This window comes from Tachypleus tridentatus, chromosome 12, assembly GCF_004210375.1.
Source record: "Tachypleus tridentatus isolate NWPU-2018 chromosome 12, ASM421037v1, whole genome shotgun sequence".
NCBI classification, from domain to species: Eukaryota; Metazoa; Arthropoda; class Merostomata; order Xiphosura; family Limulidae; genus Tachypleus; species Tachypleus tridentatus.
This window is the reverse complement of record NC_134836.1, coordinates 112418210-112442917: the sequence shown is the minus strand read 5'-3', so window position 1 is coordinate 112442917 and position 24708 is coordinate 112418210. Positions and strand designations below refer to the sequence as shown.

Genomic DNA, 24708 nt, shown 5'->3' with positions numbered 1-24708 from the left:
CCTTTAAAGCTCCATGATGAGTCTAAAAAAACCTGATATGAAAACCTATATGGAGTTGAACATTGTAAAGGATGTTCCAAGCTTCTTAAATTGTCCGTGTTTAATTATCACTTGAACTAAACCTTCGTCCAATAAATCCAAACAAAACAGTTTAATATCTTCAACCTGATAGAGAAAATACACTAGTTTATTACTTTCGTACGACAAACGTTTCCTGTTTGTCACTTCGAATATTTCCCTTTGTATAATCGTGTACGTGTATATATGTATCCCGTATCCCATCAGGTTTGCGTGATCTAGATAGCATTCAGAATGTACTAAAACAAAAAACCCGTAACGCAATGACCAGCAGTATCTATTCCAGTAGTTTGAGTTTTACTATGCTAAAAGAAACCGGTTGTTTTGGATTCTGACATTTTCGTATAATCTCACCTCAGGTTCTGTTAATAGTATTAATAAAATCAAAGTAGGACAGGAAATCAAATAAGAAAATTCTAGTCATATAAAGTAGAAAACGAGTGTAGACTCATTTTATAAGGTCGAAGAGGTGAGAGACTGATTTATTAAAGTAACGGTTTTTGTCTATAGTGTAAACACGTGCGCAACTTACGATTTAAATAAACATGCGCACGCAGCTGTAAACAAAGCGCGGGAGTAAATATAGTTTAGTGCATGTTTTGTACAACATATTAAAACCTCATCAAAGTTTAGAAAAAAGTCCAACGTTAAGTGATAGATTAATGTTATAAGTTCATTTAATGATACATAGTATTAAGTATGACGAAGTTTAGCTTAAACTTGAAAAGGCTTAAATAACGTTAGGCCTAAAACAAGTGAACTTACAGATTTCAATGTGTCGATTAGAATTCTTCTGAATTATTCAAGAATTATCGTGTTTTTAAAGAAGTATTGTTGAAATGAAGATACTATTTCAACCGCAGATATTTTACTGGTCTCTTCTATTACACTATAATAGTGATCGTGAGATTTTTATAATTAATAAAGAAAAGAAATTCGACTTTCACACAGGGCACGCAAGTAGCAATAATTTAGTAGCTTTCGTTTCAGATTCATGCATTTTGATAAAAACAAGAAAATCTACCTTTACATTACAGATATACATAAAATATTTTTTTGTTTTTATTATTTCAAATAAAGTTTCCCCTTTGCGGCTTCTTCAGGTTTATGTATATTCCAAATGGGAATTGAAATCCCCTATTTTATCATTGTATATCCGTAAAGTTACCACTGTCCACCAGAGGGCACAAGTATTATTTTGAATAATTTAAGATCGTGATGACTAATTATGAAATAAATAACGAATAGTATTTTGAGTTTGAAGCAAATGAAGATTAAAAATGGTTTACCTTTATTAGTGTAAAATCAACATAAAAATTCTTGAAATTTTTTACCCTTATTCTCTCCGTTGTTATTTTTTAATTTTGAAAATTTTAGTTTCAACTTTTTCTTTTTGGACAGTTCATACTTACCGTTTCAAATTATTTGTTACTCAATATGATTATCTCTATATCAATTAAAAATTGTTAAAACAATAAACATTAGTCAAAAAATAAGTTCACTGACGAAAAGAAAAAAAAGAGAGCTGATATAAGATATTCATAGTTACATTACCTGCAATTTTTCCACATTTTTAAAAATTTGTACCGCTCCTCCTGGAATACTAAGACACTTCCAGCAAACAAATTAACGTCCCAAGTTTTAGTGTCGGTAATTTTCAGCTCGTGCCTTATGGGGTATGATATCACAGAGCACACTTTCTGGTATTAAGAAATAGTCCTCTTTGTATGTCTTGTCTTTATATTTCTCAAAAGGCCAATCAGGAAAATAATCACGTTTTCTTTTGTTTCATTTCTATCAGGTCATCCCTTATGTCCGATTTTAGGTTCAGAAAAAAAGAAAGAATTTCAAATTCTTTTAATGTTATTTAATCAATAATGCATGTTACATTATTATTAATTACTTCCTGCCAACGATTCACAAGCTTCTGAATGCCACTTCTATAAAATTCTTGGGGTTTGGAGAAAAAGGATGTAGAGAGGATAGTTTTGACATCCCTTATGTCCGATTTTAGGTTCAGAAAAAAAGAAAGAATTTCAAATTCTTTTAATGTTATTTAATCAATAATGAATGTTACATTATTATTAATTACTTCCTGCCAACGATTCACAAGCTTCTGAATGCCACTTCTATAAAATTCTTGGGGTTTGGAGAAAAAGGATGTAGAGAGGATAGTTTTGACATCTTCATGTGTTCCAAGTTTTGTTCCATCAAGATAGTTCTGCAGACTTTGGAATAGATGATAATCAGATGAGGCAAGGTCTGGAGAATAAGGAGGATGTGGAAGTTTTTCCCAGTCTAGCTCTTCAATATTTACAGATGTGATCCTTGCTGTATGGGGCTGTACATTATCCTGCTGTAACATAACACCTTTACAATTGATTAAAGTAGGCCTCTTTTTTTTTAGTGTAATATTCAAGTGCTCTAACTGTTGGCAATAGAAGTTTGATGTAATCGTTACCTTCAGTGGCAAGAACTCAAAGTGGATCACACCAACAATGTCCCACCAAACGCTTAACAAGACTTTCCTATGGTAGAGGTCCATTTTAGAATGTGCTTTAGCCAGTTTACTTGCACTGAGCCATTGTCTGGGGCGCTTAACATTTTTATAAAATATCCATTTTTCATCTCCAGTCACTAACCTTTCCAACAAAGGTAAGTTACGTTCACGAGAGTGCAGAGAAGTGCAAATGTCCACTCTTATTCTAAGGTTGGCTTCTGTCAAATTATGGGAGATCCATTTTCCAACTTTTGACACTTTTCCAAGCTGTTGCAGATGACGGTGAACTCTTGAATGGGTTGAATTAAGTTTCTGTGCTAGTTCTTCAAATGTTACAGCACAATATTCATCAAGTGCAGCCAGTAGCAAGTCATCATTAAACTCAACAGGACGACCTGAACGTGGCGCATCATTTAAGCTGTAATCACCTGATCTGAACTTGTAAAACCACCTTCGACATTTTCTTTCATTGAGAGACTTCGCACCATAAACACCTTGAATGTTTCGTGTAGTTTCTGCTGCACTACTGCCTTTTTTAAACTCATAAAGCATTATATGTCTAATGTGCTCCTCAGACACATCCATCTTCATAAGAGTTTATTTGATTAACGATCTGAAAAAGTGAGCTTGGATTAGTTTTTTTTTTATTTGTCTGAACATTTTTATACACGTCTTACTACATATTTTAGTCGGTAAAGCTCACTATAAGGACAGAAATTATGATGCACTTTCTGTATTAAATTTTGCGGGCATTACTTATGGGACGACCTGATATAACAAATTTATTATTATGCAGTTTTCAAGCAATATATGTATGGCGAAAAGATTCTTGTTTAAAATTTACTTTTGTGTTTCTTTTTCCTTTTTGAACTGTTTTTAAGGAATACTTCATTATTTTTTCACAAATGCTTTCTTGAATAAAAACATTTTAAACTGTTGTTTTCGTAGATGCTCAAAACGAGTAACGAATGGACCAGTTTTGACGTTAACTAACTTATCCAGCCACTCAGAGACTTAAGCTCTGACTTTACTCGTGACGTAGGCTAGTAGCACAAGGTCAAGCTGGCCTCCTATATAAAATCCTACTTATATAGAGCACCGGTCCCTTAAACTGTCAGTGAAAGAAGAGACCAAGTGGGGTCAGAGACTCTCTTGTTAGTTTTATTTTTATTCCATAAGCGTATTCCGTCATCTCCCTGATGTGTTATATAAAGTCATCAGATTAACTAAAAAATTGAATACAGTAACTTTTGTTTTAAGTTGAGGTGTCCAACTACACCATTTTGAGTCTTTGGGTTCAGATTTCAATTGACATGTGGCTCAGGTAAGTTTTTACCTAACGAACTTTATTTTATACAGTTCATGTCCAACCATATTCTTGTTTAGTGAGATAAATCCATATCAAATTATTGAATTCAAAATTTTCTTGCGGTTAAAAGCGAATGATTGTTTACATACACTTATTTTTCATAAATATTCCTGCGAAGATTTGTATAGAGGGCGCTGTCTTAGATTATTCAATCACTTCTATGCAAAGTTCTGTCGTTCACTTGGTATTCTTCTACAATAAGACTGTTTGTATTACACTGAAAGTTTTTCGAACTCCAAATTAATGTGATTTGCTTGTTTGTACTTAAGCAAAGTTTTCGTGAAATATTTAACACGTGCAAACTAATCAGTGCAATAACTAAAGGCTTAACAATAAGATATTATTTTGAGTTATTTATTGGGAAATCATTCTTTACACACTGAAAGCAAAGTTAAATATTGCATCTAGGAACTCGACACAGATTCCTTTTAATGTTATGGAAATAAATGTTATTTTTATACATTAAAATGTTCAATTTTGGGAGCAAAACTGGTTCAGTGTCTTGAAAGATGCAGCAAGTAACATCCAGTTTAAATTATTATTGTCACTTGATCTATCTTTCAACTGAGAATTATTTGCTTCCACAAGTTTATAATAAATAAAACTGGTGGAATAATATAGCTCTTAATTCCACGTCCATCTAAAACTTACTGGGTTAATATTGTACACTTAAACAAAGTGAACTAATTTTCTATGATTTCGTTAATAGAGAATTTCCTATCTGAAAACATTGTGGGTGTTGTTCAACAAGTACATATTTAAGTTATCCTTGAATCAAGAAATGTTAGGCAAAGGTTGTCAGTGACTTTCCTTTGAACTACATGCTACGACGCATGCACGCACATAACCAACACACATCACATTATTTGTACATGATATCTGGACTTCTGTTTCTTTCCAACATCAGCCCTTTTCTGTTCAGTCCTACCCCCTTCAATTTTAGTTGCCTGGTGGGTCAGCGGTAGGTTCATGAACTTACAGCGTTAAAATTCGTGGTTCGATATTCCTCTATGGTCAGAGTGCATGCAGCATACTATGCAGTCTTGAACGGTCCCGGGTTCGAATCCTCGTCACACCAAATATGCTCGCCCTTTCAGCCATGGGGTTGTTACAATGTTACAGTCAATCCCATTATTCGTCGGTAAAATAGTAGCCTAAGAGTTGGCGGTGGGTGGCGATGACTAGCTGTTTTCCCTCTAGTCTTACACTGCTAAATTAGGGAAGGCTAGCAAAGATAGCCCTTGTGTAGCTTTGCGCGAAATTCAAGAAAACAAACAAACAAAAGCCTTGCATGGAGAAAAGAACAACAGTGAACAACAACATGAACAGTACACTCTGTCTTCTTAGACACCAGTTTTCCTTTTTACCTTCTTACGTGAACAGTGCACACTATCTGTTTAGACATCAGTTTTATTTTTCCTTTCTGAAATGAACAGTGCGCTCTATTTGTATAAACTTCTCTTTCTTCGCTTCTTACACGAACAGTTTACTCTGTCTGAAAATATCTTTCATCGCTTCTTATTTAAAAGCGCACTTTGTTTAGAAACCAGTTTTCTTTCCTCCATCCTCTTTGCAAGTACCTATGAAAAGTCTACGTACGTAAGTAGACAGGTTTTTTTTATTCCTTCATAAGTGAACTCTTTTATTGTAAGTAAGCCAGTTTCCTCCTCCTTCCTTGTTTGTTTTGAATTTCGCGCAAAGCTACTCGAGGGCTATCTGCGCTAGCCGTCCCTAATTTAGTAGTGTAAGACTAGAGGAAGGCAGCTAGTTATCACCACCCATCGCTAACTCTTGGGCTACTCTTTTACCAACGAATAGTGGAATTGATTGTCACATGATAAAGCCCCCACGGCTGAAAAGGCGAGCATGTTTGGTGGGATGAGGACTCGAACCCGCGACCCTCAGATTACGACTCCAACGCCTTAACCCCCTGGCCATGCACCCTCCTTACTTGTTTGAATTCTTCACTTATCTCAGTATGAACCGTTCTTTCTGCTCTTACATGAGTTAGTATATACAAATCTCATTCGTTCTTTCATACCGGGCCGAGCCATGGTCAGGTGGTTAGGGCACTCGACTCGTAATTCGAGGGTCGGGGGTTCGAATCCCCATCGCACTAAATTTGCTCACCCCTTTCAGCCGTGGGAGCGTTATAATGTGACGGTAAATCCCACTATTCGTTGATAAAAGAGTAGCCCAAGAGTTGGCGGTGGGTGGTGATAACTAGCTGCCTTCCCTCTGGTCTTACACTGCTAAATTAGGAACGGCTAGCGCAGATAGCCCTCGTGTAACATTGCGCATAATTCTAAACAAATCAATCTTTCATACAGAAACCAAACCTGTTCTGAATTTTAGACATAATTTCCGTTCACCTGCATGTTATTTTCATCTTGATAAAAGAAACCTACTTGTTAAGAGCAGGAAATGGTGCGCACGACTAGCCTACTTACTATGTTATATATTATAAAAACGAAACAAAAAATTGAAGGTAACTGACTCCTCAAACGGTTATCACACGGTATAAAGATAATTTTATAAATTAGTGTTTGGAAGTAAAGTAATACTTAACAAGCCATTAACTCTGGGTTTGGATTGTAATAATGCTTTTTTGCTATTCAACTCTAACACGAAGAAAAGCATGCGGTGATAATCGTATCAGTTTTCATGTTTCCACAGTTACGAGGATAACCAGTTTATCAGATACAGGTCGATGTACTTTATTCAAAACAGGAAAGTGCAGTCGTCAAACGAAGTAGACAAAACTGTAATTCTGCACTAAATTGTTGTGGGGAAACTTCTAGTTCTGGATGACGTGGATGTAAGCCTAATGGTCAGTTCCCACGAGAAAGGTACCATGGAACGCCCTTTACAATATTAATTCGAATACTTCAAGGTCTTCTATTTCACTACAACCGATTTACTAGGGCTTAAATGCACCTGTTAACACAGCGCGTCAGCCTTTCTCTGTAAAAGATGACTTACAATGCTAGAAACCGGGTTTCGATATCCGTGGTGGGCATAGCACAGATAGCCCATTGTATAGTGTTGTGCATAGTTTAAAAAAAAAGTGACCAGAAAAAAAACCACAGAACTACAAATTTTGCGCAACCACTTAATCCGATGTCAATTTCCGGTATAATTATCTACAAAAATGGACGACGACGCATCCGTGGCCCGCTGTGTTGAGACTTTAATTCCAGTTTCAATCTCTTTCACATTCACGTATTAACGAAGTTTTGTTTGTTTGTTTGTTTAGAATTGAGCACAAAGCTACACAATGGGCTATCTGTGCTTTGCTTACCACGGGTATCCAAACCCGGTTTCTGGCGTTGTAAGTTCGCGAGAATACCTCTGTGCCTCTGGGGGGTCTGTAAGGAAGACTTAATGTCTCCATGTGGAAGCTTCTTAATGGTGGTCAGCTACAATTCTAAATTATGACCAATATTACAAACACCTTGTTTTCCATAATCATAAATTCCTGTTTGCTAAAAAAAAAAAAAAAAAAAACCGTAAAAATGGTTCTAAACCGACAGTTTTCTTCGTTTCTTTGATAAAATTATTTCATTTTTAAAATTGAATAATTATTCATATTGTCCAGAATTATTTGTTGTTACTAAGAATGAGCAATTTATAGTGAAAACGCAATTAAATTTCACATTTAAAAACGTTTGGATTATAGCGTTGTAACGGTTTTTATAGTTGGCAGGTTCGTTTTCATTATTTGTAAAATAATACAAAGTGTAGTCCGTTCAGGTGGTTAAAGCACTCTAGTCGTTCCGGGGTTTACGGGTTCGAGACCTCGTCACACCAAACATACTCGCCCTTTCAGCCGTGGGGCGTTATAATGTGACGGTGAATCCCATTATTCGTTGGTAAAAGAGTAGCCCAAGAGTTGGCAGTGAAACGTGATGACTAGCTGCCTTCCCTCTAGTCTTACACACTGCTAAATTAGGGACTGCTAGCGCAGATAGCCCTCGAGTAGCTTTGTGCGAAATTCAAAAACAAACCAAACCAATCTTCAAAATACGTCAAATTAATGGGGGCTTGTTAATGATTGATACGATGACCACAGGTGTGATTTTAATCGCGATTTACTCAAGCACAATTTTCGTATATGAGTTAGTATCTGATAAACTCGTTTAACGTAAAGGGTGCTCTGCAACTTTACTTAGTAGAAATCTGTGGAATATAGTCAGGTCCAAACGGCTACGCCCCTTAGGGGTCCTTAGAGTGCACGTCAAGTCTGGTTTATATCGGTCAAAGATTGTAAACCTGAAAAGCAGTCACACAAAAGAATATTTTTATTTTATACAGAAGTTGAGTGTGTTACATTATAACCATTCTGGAACCACACACGTCGTTACAGTTCATGTCGCCACGTCCGGTCACGTTCTGTTTGGAAATCGTGCATTTTAACAAACGCGTTGCAGCGAAGTTTCAGTTGTAAAAAGCTTTATCATGAGGCTGTTATAACCAAACTTGAAATTACACTACATTTCCCTGAGAAGTTTTCATATGCTATCTAGTGCACGATAAAGGTAGTTTCCCAGACCCTGTTTCAGCAGTATTGCATAGAAAACGATAGGCGTAGCATCTGGTAGCTTGAGTTATATACCAAATTATAGTGTTATTATTTTTCAAATTTACCTTTCATCCACTAGGAGAATAGATTATTTTAGATTTCGCGCAAAACTATTCGAAGGATATATGTGCTAGCCATCCATAATTTAACAATAATAGATTAGAGATCCACCACGCCTAACATGGCGAGCTTGTTTAATGATTTGCATTTGAACCCGCAACTTGCCGATTAGGAGTTGAGAGCCCTAATCATTAGGCTTTCCTAAATCAGGGAAATAATGTTATTTAACGACTTAAAGTATTAGATAAAATTTATTAGAGTCCATGAAATATGTTAATTAATTAAATTCCTTTAAAGTTATAGTAGAATGCAAACAAAACTGGCACCGTGGAAACAGGTCATTTTTGGGGACAATTACGTAACACTGTTCACGATTTCTCTTAATAACTAAGTAAACTAGTTATTATGATATATTATATATATTATTATGATATATAATATAATAACTGAAATGAATAATCCTGTTTTTCTCACGATTTTCATGTTTCGCTGAAGTTGGCGTGAATAAATTTCGTAACGTTCGAACCTTGTAAATAAAATACGCCCCCCGCTAGTACAGCGGTATGTCTCCGGATTTACAACGCTAAAATCAGGAGTTCGATTCCCCTCGGTGGGCTGAGGAAAAAATACAAATAAAATATTTTGTGTTTTATCAACTGTTTTCACATTCGCCATTAGTCTTCATTCATTAAAGAAATAAAAAAGTTACTGACACTTCAGAATAAATACTTAATTATTTATTAAGTCGAATGTTGATTAAAGTAATTACTTTAATATTATTTAAGTTCTAAACAAAACCGAGTTAGGTTCTTTGTAGTCCGTCAAATAGTTTTCGTTTTTCAAGTTTTTGTTGTTTTTTTCTCCAAGTATTTTTCTCCCTATACATCGTGAACTTATTAAATAATAAAAATAAACATTTCTACATAGCTTTCCTATTGGCTGGGTAAGAGTTTAGCCATTATCAAATGTAAGTAGAGCGTTTTTTTTATATATATATGCTTTTCTTTAATAACTTTGGAATAACCGGTTTTTCTTTGAGTTTTGGCCTTCGGTGACATTCGTATGTTACAGGCATGTTGAATGGACTCGAATGTTGTAATTGAGTATTGAAAGCATTAAAGCAAAAATGAAAATTAAAAAAAGACAAAGCTAGGACTAATGGTTACTAGGACTAATGGTTGAATGTCGTTTTCTCTTTTCTTTTCATCCTACACGTGCATTATTTCTTACAGGAATTTGTTGATTTGTGACACTAACAACTTGTCTTGATCGTGCTAACCTGTTTCTCTCTCAGACGACACCTGAGACAGTAAAACCGTATATGCGATACAAAACCTAGAGGTTTCTTTGTACAGGTTGACAACATTCTCGGATATGTTAAACGGAAATTGACTGTAACCTTCCGCGATGACTCTTCTGCGAATAAGTTTTGTTAATTTTATCTCGTTATCACACCATTACAAAAACAGTTACCTGTGTTGGAATCATTGCTGTTATAGTAGCCACTTACATATAACCACACCCATCAAGGTTAGACCCTACAATACGATTGTTTGTTTGTTTGAAGTTAAGCACAAAGCTACACGGGTATCGATATCCTGTTTCCAGCGTCGTAAATTCGCAGAGATATCGCTGTGGCACTCGGGAGTGGGGTGGGAGTACAGGACAAATAATTTCCTGGCTGTAAAATTTATATCTTACAAAATAAAAGTTTGTTTCAAAATATCTTGTTAAGATTAAAACTACACAATGGGTTCTCTGTGTTGGGCCCATCGAGGATATCAAATTCCGATGTTTATCGTAATAAACCTATAACAAAATGAAGTGCAGGGAAAAATAAGGAACTATAGTGTTTTATATTGATTTTGCTTGTTTGTTGTTATACGCAAGGTATCACAATGGACTATCTGCATTATGCCAAGCAGGGGTATCGAATCCCGATTTATACGTTATAAACTGTCAGACTTACCGCTTGGGCCCGGCATGACCAGATGGTTAAGGCACTCGACTTGTAATCTGAGGGTTGCAGGTTCGAATTCCCGTCGCACCAAACATGCTCGTCCTTTCAGCCGTGGGAGCGTTATAATGTGACGGTAAATCCCGCTATTCGTTGGTAAGACAGTAGCCCAAGATAGGCGGTGGGTGGTGACGAAATTCAAAAAACAAAAACAAACAAACAAACAAGCTACTGACTGGGTACTCGGTCACACTAAACATGCTCGTCCTCTCAGCCGTGGGGGTGTTATATTGAGAATGTCAATCCAATTATTCGTTGGTAAAAGAATAGCCCAAAAATTGGCGGTGGGTGGTGATGACTAGCTGCCTTTCTTCTAGTCTTACACTGCTGAATTATGGATGGCAAGCCCAGATAGTCCTCGTAAAAACGAACGTACAAAAAGTAGAAATATTTTATATAAGTCCAGATTCTCCCCCTACTTTCTTATACGACAAGACTTACGATAATTTAATCCAACATGTTTGTAGTATACGTTTTTGTTAACTAACTTTTAATCAACATATTTGACTATAAATTAGCTATGTTAAAATATTGTACGTGTTTTATATACCTGATATCACCTACCTGATACGTTGTTTATTTGTTCGTTCTTAATTGCAAAGTTTCACAGTGATCTATCTGTTACATGTTCTCCTCGAGTATCGAACCTCGGTCTTGAACATTATAAGCCCTTAAATTTACCACTGAGCTATAAAGGAGGGGGTGTAACGTCTATAAAAAAATATTAAAAGGTAAAATGATTGCATCCACACATCTTCAAACTGTGGAAGCAAAACCACCAAAACTTATAGATCGCCATTTTGTCAGTTAGGCTAGGATTTATTTAATTGTAATCCTATATGTATTAACTAGTTTTGTTTTCTGAGGAAATAATACATTCCTCTAGTACGTTTACAACATGGTAAGTAGCACAAATTGCATTTATTTGAGGTATCGTGGTAGTTTGAGTTGTTAAAAGATGTCTTGCCAGCAAGCCCAACATAACTAACCCTTGGGGTAGAGAAAGCACTTGCTTGACATGTAATAACAGGTCTTGAGTTAAGATCCAAGGTGAAGAACCACATTTTGTAAAAAAATAAATACTACAGGTAATTAGGCTGCGGATAGAGGAGTCAAGGTTCGAACTACGATATTCTGTTGAATATAGAGGAGTCAAGGTTCGAACTACGATATTCTGTGCAATATAGAGGAGTCAAGGTTCGAACTACGATATTCTGTGGAATACGTTCCGTAACATCAACAGTTGGTGCATCATAACTGTGGCTCTTCACTTCGAGGCAGGTGTTTAGTTTTGAAAAGACAGAGAAGCCAGGAGACTCCCCACAACTGGGGGACTCAGGAAATCTTGTTCCTCTTCAACTCCGCCAGAGGAGTTCTAAGGTGACTTGTTCTGTTGTTTGGGTGATGTTTTGTTAATCTGTCTAGAAGTCTGACCGTCTGTTTTGAAACGTGAGCAGGTGTCTCTGTAGGAAGGGATCAAAGCTGAAAAGAATTAAAATGGAATTTTAGATACTGGATACTTGATAGGCACCTTTTGAGGGTTGGATTTGGAATTTAGCTGTGGGGGAACAGGAGAGCCCGAATAAAACCCACTTTCACGGCCAGGGCGCAAAAAAACATACCCTGGCCGTACCCCGAGAAAAAGCTAGGATCGATTGACTTAGTTCATCAGCGAACACTCGGAATGGTGTCATATGAGACTCGTCGGGTATAAAGAGTCGATTTCATTGTAGCTGAAAAGACCGGGAATGTTGTTGGAAGCAGAGATGGAGAGAGTGGAATATTCCTCTTGAAGCTGTAGGTTCTTGTTTGACTGGGGGCATGAGTAGGTGTGTTGTCTGATCTGTGGCTCTGAGTCCCGTTTTAAAGTAGGGAAGGTTATACACTTGATCTAAGGGAATTTGGTTCAGTCGCTTAAACCACGTGTTTTATAAGACCTCTTGGAAGGCTATAGCATTTACCCTAAAAATAACAGTGGCATATTTAGGTAGGAGCTAGAGGAAGCTGAGCCTCAGGGCCCAGGGTCTTAATAGGAGTACACTGGTATTTTTTTTCCCTGTAAAATTACATGGAATGTAGGGCTTACAAGAATTATTAGCCCCTGGGCCCACACAACCTTAAATCTACCATTAAAAAAAAAAGAAGGCTGTAGTATTTATTTTTTTAGTTAGTTAGTTATCACCATTAAATTCCATCTAGGAACATAGGGCCGCAATCGCTTGCGGATTCTTCAACAAGTATTTAAGTGAGTAGGTTGTTAGCCCACTGCACCGAGCCGTCCCTAATTTAGCAGTGTAAGACTAGAGGGAAGACAGCTAGTCATCACCACCCACCGCCAACTCTTAAGCTACTCTTTTACCAACGAATAGTGGGATTGACCGTCACTTATAACGCTCCCACGGCTGGGAGGGCAAGCATGTTTGGCGCGACGCGGGCGCGAACCCGCGATCCTCGGATTACAAGTCGCACGCCTTACGCGGTGGGCCATGCCAGGCCTATTTATTTTTTTACGAAATATAATTCTTCACCTTGGATCTTACCCCAAGACCTGTTATCACACGTTAAGCAAGTGCTCTCTCTACCCCAAAGGTTAGTTATGTTGGGCTTGCTAGCAAGACACTTGTTAACAATTCAAACTACTACGATACCTTAAATAAATGCAATTTCTATTAATTAGCGTGTTGTAAATGTACTAGAGGAATACATTATTTCCTCAGAAAAACAAACAAATAGAAAATTAGTTAATACATATGGGGCTACAATTAAATAAATATGTTAGCTTAAGTACTTTCTACAAGTATGTCATTAAAACGGTAAGCTGGGAAGTGAACGGAACGTGAAATCATAAATAGTGGCGTTGATTTACCTGATAAAGCAGAAGTGTAACTTGGAACTTGAAAATGGTGTGAAAAATTGATGGAACAGGACTAATACGAAATAAAAAAGTTATTATACATAGAAGAAAAAAGAAGCAGAAATGTATCTGAGGACCTAAGAAAGTCGAAACGCTGTTCTCTGCTTTTTTAATAAAAGTGTTAATACCCATACCAGCCGTCATGAGATACATCTCTACTTCAAGTTGGTTTCTCCTCATCACGAAAGAAACGGAAAAATTTCTCCTATGCAAATGGTACAAAATTAAAACCTGGGATTGAAATAAAAACCTTGAATCTAGACTTGTGAGTACACTCGTATCATTCACTGCACCATACAGTCATGTGAAAAAATTAGGACACCCTATGAAAGCCTGTGTATTTTTGTAACATTTTTGGATATATAGATATTTAATATCAATTTTAACAATACTGAGAGATTATAGGAATATAACTAAACAATTAAAACTGAAGAAAAGACTTTTCAAGATCTTCTGTAAATGTCATGCTACAAAAATGCATATTCTAACTGAGGAAAAAGTTAGGACACCCCCACATTTATTCCCACTTAAAATAGCTCACCTCACACACAGGTGTATCACACCAGGTGCACATGATTAGAAGATCGTTACTCAGCATTTTGAATGAAGCTTGCCCTATTTAAACCTCAGACATTTAGTTTGGTGTGCTCCTGACTGTTGAAGTGAGAGTGAGCACCATGGTGAGAGCAAATGAGCTGTTTGAGGCCTTCAGAAAGAAAACTGTAGCAGCTTATGAATATAGTAAGGGATTTAAAAAGATACCAAAAGATTTTGAAATCAGCTATTCCACTGTCCGAAAAACAGTCAACAAGTGGAGGGCTTTCAAAACAACTGCCAACATGCCCAGGTCGTCCAAGCAAGTTCACCCCGAGAGCAGACCGCAAGATGCTAAAAGATGTCTCCAAACACCCTAACATGTCATCACGGGACCTACAGCAGGCTCTGGCTACTGTTGATGTGAAAGTGCATGCCTCTACAATCAGAAAGAGACTGCACAAGTTTAACTTGCATGGGAGGTGTGCAAGGAGGAAACCTTTGCTTTCTGTGAGAAACATCAAGGCCAGACTGAAGTTTGCCAGAGAGAATGTAGACAAAGATTAGACTTCTGGAATAATGTTCTTTGGACAGATGAGTCCAAATTTGAATTGTTTGGACACCAGAACAGAGGACATGTTTGGCGTAAACCAAATACAGCATTCCAGGAAAAGAGCCTCATACCAACTGTGAAGCATGGAGGCGGAAGTGTCATGGTTTGGGTCTGCTTTGCTGCAGCAGGACCTGGACAGCTCACAATCATAGAATCCACCATGAATTCTACTGTGTATCAGAGGGTTTTGAGGAACATGTGAGACCATCTGTGAGAAAATTAAAGCTGAATCGGAACTGGACCCTGCAACAAGACAATGACCCGAAACATACCAGTAAATCCACCAAGGACTGGTTGAAAACTAAGAAATGGAAAGATCTGGAATGGCCGAGTCAAAGCCCAGATCTTAATCCAATTGAGATGCTGTGGAATGACTTGAAACGGGCTGTACATGCAAGAAACCCCTCAAACATCTCACAGCTGAAAGAATTCTGCATTGAGAAGTGAGGCAAACTTCCTTCAGACCGATGTCAGAGACTGGTAGATAGCTACAAGAAGCGTCTCACTGCAGTTATTTCAGCCAAAGGGGGTAATACTAGCTATTAGGGGGTAGGGTGTCCTAACTTTTTCCTCAGTTAGAATATGCATTTTTTTAGAATTACATTTACACAAGATCTTGAAAAGTCTTTTCTTCAATTTTAATTGTTTAGTTATATTCCTATAATCTCTCAGTATTGTTGAAATTGAGATTAAATATCTATATGTCCAAAAATGTTACAAAAAATACACAGGCTTTCATAGGGTGTCCTAATTTTTTCACATGGCTGTATATATATATATATATATATGAATTAAATCGTTAAACTTAAACACCAGAGGAATTCCTAATAATAGGATTCCTTCATCTTTATGATGTTACAAACTCACAAGCACTTATTTGTTTGTAATGTTACAGGAAAAAGGTATTACTGATCATTAGCAAACTGATTATCCTTGATTAAAGTTTGCATTACTTTAATCGTGGGACTGTATGGTGTTTGTAAAACATTAATACTATACATATTCTACAAACCTTTCCAAGTACAGCACCATCCAGACGGGACAAACAACAAACCTTCCCAAATACATCATACAGTCAGACAGGAAAACGACAAACCACTCAGACTCAGGACAAACAACAATTCCCAAACACCTTCAGACTGGACAAAAAACAAACCTTTCCAAATATACTATACAGTACCACTCAGACTGGACAAACAATAAACCTTCCCAAATACATCATACAGTACCACTCAGACAGGAAAAACAACAAATCTTCCAAACTACACCATACAGTACCACTCAGACCGGACAAACAACAAACATTCTCAAGTACAATGTACAAATGCTACGCAGACGTGGAAACCAACAAACCTTTTTAAGTACACTGCATGGTACTGCACAGACGGGACAAACAACAATGAACCTTTCCAGATAAGCTGCATTCTTCTATTTAGACTGAAACTTTAACACAACCATTCAAGTCAAGTATTCCTTCCTAAGATCTGAATATAAGACAAACGTTACATATATTATCAAAAATGTTTTTGTTTTCTTTAACTTTCTAGATCCGTTGCATAAAAGCTTTTATGTTCTCAATGTTTGAAAAAAGTTTTTTTTCTTTACATTAATACGTTTGTACCCAACTCAGAAAGAAGGTCGTTTCGTATTAAGAGACTTAGTGGACTATTTGTTTCCCCTGACTGTCTAAAACAAAACAGTGAATAAGCAAAATTAATTTCCCAAGCGTTTATTATTAGACATGTTTTTTACAGAATTACCAAACAGCTTTTGACGTTCTTGATTTTCATTCAATATTAGCATAATAATAATTACTATACCTTTAGACACAATTTATTATTATTTAGTGTAGAAACAGCCTTTCTATCGGATCATTTACTAACAGGAGATTAGGTTGCAATATAACATATTCAAGCAAAAGTTAATGTCTTTAGAACAAACAGACTCGAGAAAAGAAATGATTTTGAAGAGCACGGAACGATTTAATACTTTATTGGTACAATTATAATATAGATCGCCATCTAGCGAATAAAATTAAAAGTGAAAAGTAAACCGTCACAAAGAACACCAAGACGATTTTTCACTATCTATCCCTTAAGAATCTGTTTGTTTGTTATTAGGTATAAAACTACACAAAAGACTATCTGCGCTTTGCCCACCATGAGTATCGAAACCTGGTTTTTAGCAGTACAAGTCCACAGACATACCGTTCTGCCATTATGAAAAGAGGCTTGTTTTATTGATGACACACCAATCTCTTGCCCTTAGCAACAGTCGTCATAACAACAGCTGTTACCCACTTTTCATAACGATAGCAACATCATATATTTATATTAGTATTACTACAAATAGAACGTTTTTTATTCTATTGTTACCTGGCCTATTAGAGCACATTATAAAAAGGTTAATCGGTCATCATTTCGAGAGAAACTGTATATGGTGGTTTTAATGTTCATATTATAATACACATCATTAAATGGTGGCGACCTCCTGCAAAACACAGAAATACATCTGCAATGAAGATAATATTTCATTTAAACCCTTTTAGGTTCATAATGGTATGAAGGGTGGGTCACAGCGAACCCCACTCCAAGTAGAAAACGGTAATAAACTTTTCATACGGATAATATTACCGTTATCAACTGTTCCTCATACTGATGTAATGTTTGTAACGACTTCTAACACTTGTGATATTAGATTGATTCAACAATCGCACAAGGCCCGGCATGGCCAAGCGTGTTAAGGCGTGCGACTCATAATCTGAGGGTAGCGGGTTCGCATCCCCATCGCGCCAAACATGCTCGCCCTTTCAGCCGTGGGGGCGTTATAATGTGACGGTCAATCCCACTATTCGTTGGTAAAAGAGTAGCCCAAGAGTTGGCGGTGGGTGGTGATGACTAGCTGCCTTCCCTCTAGACCTACACTGCTAAATTAGGGACGGCTAGCACAGATAGCCCTCGAGTAGTCTTGTGCGAAATTCAACAAAACAAACGATTACAAAATTATAACTTAATCATGAACACGTAACTTCTTTTTACTTTATTGCGGGTTTTGTTATGTTCCGTCTTTTATTCAATTCATTGTTCAACCTTTTAGAAAGGTTTCTTGTATTTGTTTGGGTGGTTGAATTTTGCGCAAAACTACACGAGGGCTATCTGCGCTAGCCCTCCCTAATTTACCAACGGGAAGGCGGTTAGTCGTCACCGACAACTTTTGGGCTACTCTTTTACCAACAAATAGTGGGATTTACTGCAACTTTATAATGCTCCCACGGCTGAAAGGATAACCATGTTTGATGAGACGGGAATTCGAACCCTTGACCCTCAGATATGCGAGTCAAGCGCCCTAACCACCTGACCATACCGGTCCATTGTTGTGTGTGTGTGTTTTTCCTATAGCAAAGTCACATCGGGCTATCTGCTGAGTCCACTGAGGGGAATCAAACCCCTTATTTTAGCATTGTAAATCCGAGGACTTATCGCTGCCCCAACGGGGGACCCATATGTTACTCATGGCTTTGTTTTACCATTTCGATGGGTTTGATACATTTTTTTTTGTGGGGGTCTCATCTGTGGGTATGTTTTAACATATACCCATCACTACGTGGAATAGAGTTATACGAACAATCCCTCTTTTGGATTTCTGTTTTTCGTGTAATGATTTACAAGAGGCGGACAAAACAAAGACCCCCCCCTGCAAATGTTGTTAATTTGTTATATCTTTTATTAGATAACAGAAAAAAATATATATTTAAAACTATACGTTTTTAAAACGTACTCGACGGAATCTATTCAAATGTGGTTTCAAATTCTAGTTTTAACACTGGGTTTTGTAAATATCCCAACTTATCTTGATTTTAGTTAGATTTTCTCATAACAAGTGTTGTGCACCTGCTGTAGTTTATTGGATCTTCTTGTTCCAATTAGTCTACAAAATGACTGTTTTTGTTTGCACCCTGCATGGTGAAAGTTTTCAAGTGTATAAACATACATTGTTTTTGTCTTAGGATGTGGTATATTTAAACCACATATTTTTCAAATCTGGGTTGAGAAATGTGAATTTCTTATTGATATATCACCTGATTTATTTACATTTGATTTAAATGCATTTATTGTCGATGGTATTGTATTGAATTAATATTATACATTCAATTTAAAGCAATGTTTTTTCCGTTTTTTCTCGTATTATCAGTAGGTGATTTGTCTTTTTTCTCTACAGGTCTTCAACGATAGTATTGTTATTTCTAGTTGCGATCCGTGCACAAAATTCACGAAACAAGCGTCAGTTATCTCAAGAGAGACAACTGCACGTCGAACCATTGTTGGACAGTATTTTAAGCCTGCAACATGAAGGCTCTTCCTATCAATTTCCTTTGCCACCTCAGGCCAAAATACGTAGTTTGCAATTGTCACCTGAAGTGAAAGCTAATGCCCAAACCATATCACATAACCAATACAACCAACCACCACGGCTACAATATCAACCTCCTATCCATCCTCAGCAGACCAGCACTCAAACTCTAGTAAAATTTCGAACATCACCACAGAAACATCAATACGTTCCACCATCCTTTCCTGAATTTCAACAACAGCCATACCATTCAAACAACTACACCCAGTATATGGATTTTAAGCAAGGAGCCAAAACACAAGAAATCAACAGTAATGACCAATCGACAGTCATGCACGTACCTCTAAAAGAATCTCCGACGAGACAGCACGGTACCATTTCAACTTCCCATTCCACTGAAGTGATCCTTCATGACAAAATTGGATCTATGCAACCACCTGTCCAATCTGTGATCGAGAAACTGCCAGCTTCGGAGATTGAATCAAGCAAGGATATTAGTGCTATGGACAAAGACAGCAAACTAGATCAGTACGTAATTTACTATTACTATTATGACGATGATAATAAGACAAACGTAACTAATCCCACTCTTAACTTTGATGATATTTCCAATCTTGAGGTATATGATCAAATACAAGAAAATAGCCAACCAGAAAAAAGTAACATCAGAACTAATATCCCACAAAATACCAACAAAGCCTTCAAGAGCCCTAGCAGTTCCTCAACCCTGCAACCAGTAACCGTACTGTCTCAAGCCACTGGTCAGGAAGAAATAATTGATACATCAGTAACAAGAGCTCCCAAAACTGACGTGACCACTGTTTCTGAGGGTTCGCTTGTTTCTAACATTTACCGTTATGGAAACAATGTTCCCAGGTTTCCTTCAACCCCCAACCTGGTAAATCATCCAATTAAAAATCAACCAGAAATATCCAATAGAGGAATTCCATATGATCGCAAATCTTCTAGTGATGCGATACTTCCATCTATTGGTGATGTTAACTCAGATGTTCCAATAAGTACTCTGTCATATACATCAACTCTACTGACAAACGTTGAACCAAAAAGTGAGAGGAAATTTGAAGACATTAATGAAGTAATTGAGACTAAAACTGAGCCAGAAACTACAGAAACGCCGACTACTACAACTGTTGAACCTACAACTACAACTGAAGAACCAACTACCACAGAAAAACGTAGGCAACGAACATTTAGTTTTCGTCGAAGTTCTGGTTTTAAAAAACGACGACCAGGATCCTTGCGCCAAAGGCGACCATCGTCAACAGCAACAACTACAGAGTCCACAACAACCCAGGAATCATCAACTAAAGGGCTTAGGTCACGATTTGGAAGTAAATCTTTCCGCAGGAGCCGCTTTCGATCTTCTTTTCGAAGAAATCGTTTTGGTCATTCCAATGATGATGATGATGATGAAAAAGACAAGGAAGAAGAGGAGGTGACAGAAGAAGAAACAACAACTGAATCTTCTCGTCGTAGCAAACGCCGACGATACAGAGGGTCCAGACGTTATGGACGTAGAAGAACGTCAAGTCGTATTTCCAAAGAAAATACCGAAGAAACTTCTACCACGGATGAGGTGACAAAAGAAGAAACAACAACTGAATCATCTCGTGGTAGCAAACGCCAACGATACAGAGGGTCCAGACGTTATGGACGTAGAAGAACGTCAAGTCGTATTTCCACAGAAAATACCGAAGAAACTTCTACCACTGAATCTTATCGTTCTAGGCCTAGTGTCTTTAATCGCAGAAAAACCCCAAGCAGGCCTCGCTTGCCGTTCTTCAGTAGTCGTAAAAGATTTGGACATCATGATGAGGAAGAAAAGGAACAAGCTGTTAGCTCACTTGCAGCAGCTGGTAGTACGCCTGAGACCACCATCAGTACACCAGCTTCTACAGAATCTGCAGACGAAAATTACAACAAAACAGATAATGTAGAAGAACAAACTACCACTACCGAAAAGAATCGTTTCGCAGGACTTTTTAAACGTAGGAAAAGACCAACTTTATTTGGATAATAACCAAGCTTCTCAACTTAATCACTTTAACAAACTACAACACAATAGTGAAAATATATTTAAAAAAAACAAAAAAGACTTACATTTCTATATGAGCCCGGCATCTGGAGCTACATTGTTATTATTTTGACAATTTAATTACGATATGGTAGATGTTTAAATTGTAACCTATCCATTAAAAAATAGCTTTAATTATCTGTGTATCTTTCAGAGATTTTGAGATGATATTTTTGTGAGGGACTATTCAAGTGACTTAATATACTATGAGAATGTTTAAGTGACAGAATTATTTGATCACGTTACTCACGTAGCTAAAACTGATATTAGGATGCCAAAGCAATGCTCTTGAAATACAATATAATAAGACAGCTTGCCATTAAACGTTTCTACACATTCAACTACTGACCTTGTGAAATTTAATTTCACTGATGTTTCGATTTATTTAATATATAAGTGAATAACTAAAAATCTAAATCCTTGTTATTCGAATGAAGAAGGATTTGACCGTCACTAAACCACAGATGAACCCGCGGCCCAAAGCATTCTGTAATTATGACAAAGGTACTAACGCCATTGGCCCGGCATGGCCAAGCGTGTTAAGGCGTGCGACTCGTAATCTGAGGGTCGCGGGTTCGCATCCCCGTCGCGCTAAACATGCTCGCCCTTTCAGCCGTGGGGGCGTTATAATGTGACGGTCAATCCCACTATTCGTTGGTAAGAGTAGCCCAAGAATTGGCGGTGGTTGGTGATGACTAGTTGTCTTCCCTCTAGTCTTACACTGCTAAATTAGGGACGGCTAGCAGAGATAGCCCTCGAGTAGCTTTGTGCGAAATTCAAAAAACAAGCAAACTAACGCCATCTGCTGCCCTCTATAATTATAAATTACTGATCAGGAGGAAATCAAGAGTATCCTATACCATCAGCAGTAAGTCTATGGATTTGCAATACTAAAATCCGGGGTTCGATTTCCCGCGGTGGAAGCTTAGTGCTAAAAATAAAACCATCGCCCACAATCCACGCTGAAAGATTGACTGTCACTCTTGTTATGCACCCACTGTTTTTAAAGTGCGGGGAGTATTTTGTGGTGTCCTGCTGTGAAGAGACGCGAACATGGATTTGAACGACCACAGCCCACTAAGATAACCATCGAGTCAAGCTTGGTTCTGAGTTTACAGAACACACGTGCTAACTAAAATATTTGGTTCAATTTACGTAATTATTATCTGTTTTGTGTGTGAGGAATGTTTTTGGAGACTTCGAAATCTTCACAAAAAAATTTCATACTAAATCTAAAATAAAATGAAAATATTGACGTTGGTTATTTATATGTATATATAAACAACCTATAATCAGCAAGTGGCAGCAGTACATGTTCACACAGAGAAAATAAACTTTCTGTGCGAAATGGGAAATACAACAAGACGAAATCCTCAATACACTCGGCACTTGAAATTATTTTAGGCAAGATTAGAGTAACTTAGCCGATAATAGATCTCACCCTTTGTTTATTAGATATATACTTCTGTGCGCTTGGTTTGAATTTCGCGCAAAGCTACACGAGGGTTATCTGCGCTAGCTGTCCCAAATCTAGCAGCGTAAAACTAGAGGAAAGGCAGCTAGTCGCCACCACTCACCGCCAACTCTTGGGATACTCTTTTACCAACGAATAATGGGATGGACCGACACATTATAACGCCCCCACGGCTGAAAGGGCAAGCATGTGTGGTGTGAGGGAAATTCGAACCCGCAACCCTCAGATTACGAGTCGAATGCCTTAATCACCTGGCCATGCCGAGCCCTTCTGTGCGCTAATAATAACAAGGGTGGAGCACAAGTATACCTGCTTCAATTTTTTTACTCATCAGGGCCTCTACCAACCTACCCTCAAACTGAAATTATTTTAGGCAAGGTTACAGTAAATTAATCTACGAGACCTTAGGCGTGGTCAAACACAACAATTAAAAGGGTTTGACCTACTGAGTCCAAAACTGTAATTAGACGGTAAAGAGATAATAGAAGTACGAGCTGAAAGTTTACAAACTTTCAGATAAAAAAGCAAACTTCGAGTCATTCTGTGAGCTCTGTGCTGCGTAAAACTACACAATTGGCTATCTGTATTCTATGTTTCAACCGCAGGAAATCTAACCCTGAATTTTAGTGTCATAAGTCCCTAAAATTACCCATTTAGGTAATTCTAGAGATTGATTAACTTTAGATTTTTTTCACAGAGCATGAAAGGAAAAACAACAATTCGCCAAGGACAGCGCTTTTAAACATTTGTCATAAATATTCCAAAAAATTATGAAAACAATTAAATTGTTTTTTAATACTATTTGTACTGTGAAAAAAGAGCAAAATAAAAACCTTCAAATCCATAATACTTACGATAAACAGCAAGACAATGTAAATCACGGTTTGTTTGAGTCTGTCCTCAATATACAGCAAATCTTAACGGTTTGTTTGTTATTAAGCACGAAGCTAGCCCAGTTTTTAGCGCTACAAGCCTAAAGCTTTACCGTTAAGCCACTAAGGGACAAATCTTAAAGGATTTCATTTACTTTATGCACTTAAAGAATAAGGTGATTAATAACAAACAATGATTAAAAATTATTTGAAATTTTAAAAATCTCGTCAAATATTTTTCTTGTTTACTACTTCTTATTAAAGTAGTTACAATGCGTATTTTATCAAATAAAAATTATTCAATATCACTTTTCACATTAAAATTTTTTGAAAAGAAAATTCGTGTTAAATAATAGTTTTTAGACGGCTTGACTTTTCAGTATCCAGTCAAGCTCTCTCAAAACTTTTATATTCTTTAAAGTAGGTTCTTTGTTATCAAATTTTAATTCGTGTAAAGCTGACTGAAAGGAACATTTCCGTTTTATACAAACCTGTTCAGTTCATATAACAGCCTACAGATGGCAGAAACATTTGTTTGATAAAAGCGGGAATTAATTTGTTCTTTGTTATGTACCAACAGAATTTATGATCCCTTTAAACAAATTCTTAAAAATACTAAAATATACAAAAATAGTAATATCGAAATACTATATATATATAAAGAGAGAGAGAAAAAAGAAAGAGAGATAAAACAAATCATGGAAGAAAACAAAGTTGTTACCATTTTTTTCCATTCATATATTTTAACACATATTTTAGAGAAAACAACATTGGACTATCTGCTGTTTCTAACGGCGGGAATCAAATCCTTATCTTAATGTCATACATCCATACTTTTATTACTGTCCCTTTTCAGGGTAAATTGAAACTTTCCTACACTATTTTTATTATATAAAACTTAAATATTTTTTAAGATTTATAACGTGTAAAAACAAAAACTGTATGAGAAATACAAACAGTTAGATAACTACAGTTAAAACTGATGTAGTAACATCATGTGTGAGCAACAACAACAACATGATTACATAAAACGTGAACAGTACAGTTATCAATAATCACTCAATTTCAGAAAATTACATTTAAAGATCCCTAATCTACTTTTACTGCCTAATCTTCAAACAGGGATTCACGCAAACTCTTAAAAACCTTATCTCGTAAAACTAGAAAATAATTTCAAGATCAGATTTCGTGAATACTCTGGACTACTTTGCTCTGGATCTCACAGATGATATATTCGCTCGAGATTTTCG

The 24708-nt window shown here is 36.8% G+C and overlaps 1 protein-coding gene across 1 annotated transcript; it reads left to right on the top strand.

Annotated features, from left to right (window-relative positions):
* Window positions 1-3670: 3670 nt before the first annotated feature.
* LOC143234359 (uncharacterized) lies at window positions 3671-24171 on the top strand. Its single transcript, XM_076471661.1, has 2 exons — window positions 3671-3902; window positions 18886-24171. The coding sequence occupies exons 1-2, from the start codon at window positions 3892-3894 to the stop codon at window positions 21053-21055; spliced, it is 2181 nt and encodes a 726-aa protein (XP_076327776.1). The 5' UTR covers window positions 3671-3891; the 3' UTR covers window positions 21056-24171.
* The last annotated feature ends 537 nt before the right edge of the window (window positions 24172-24708 follow it).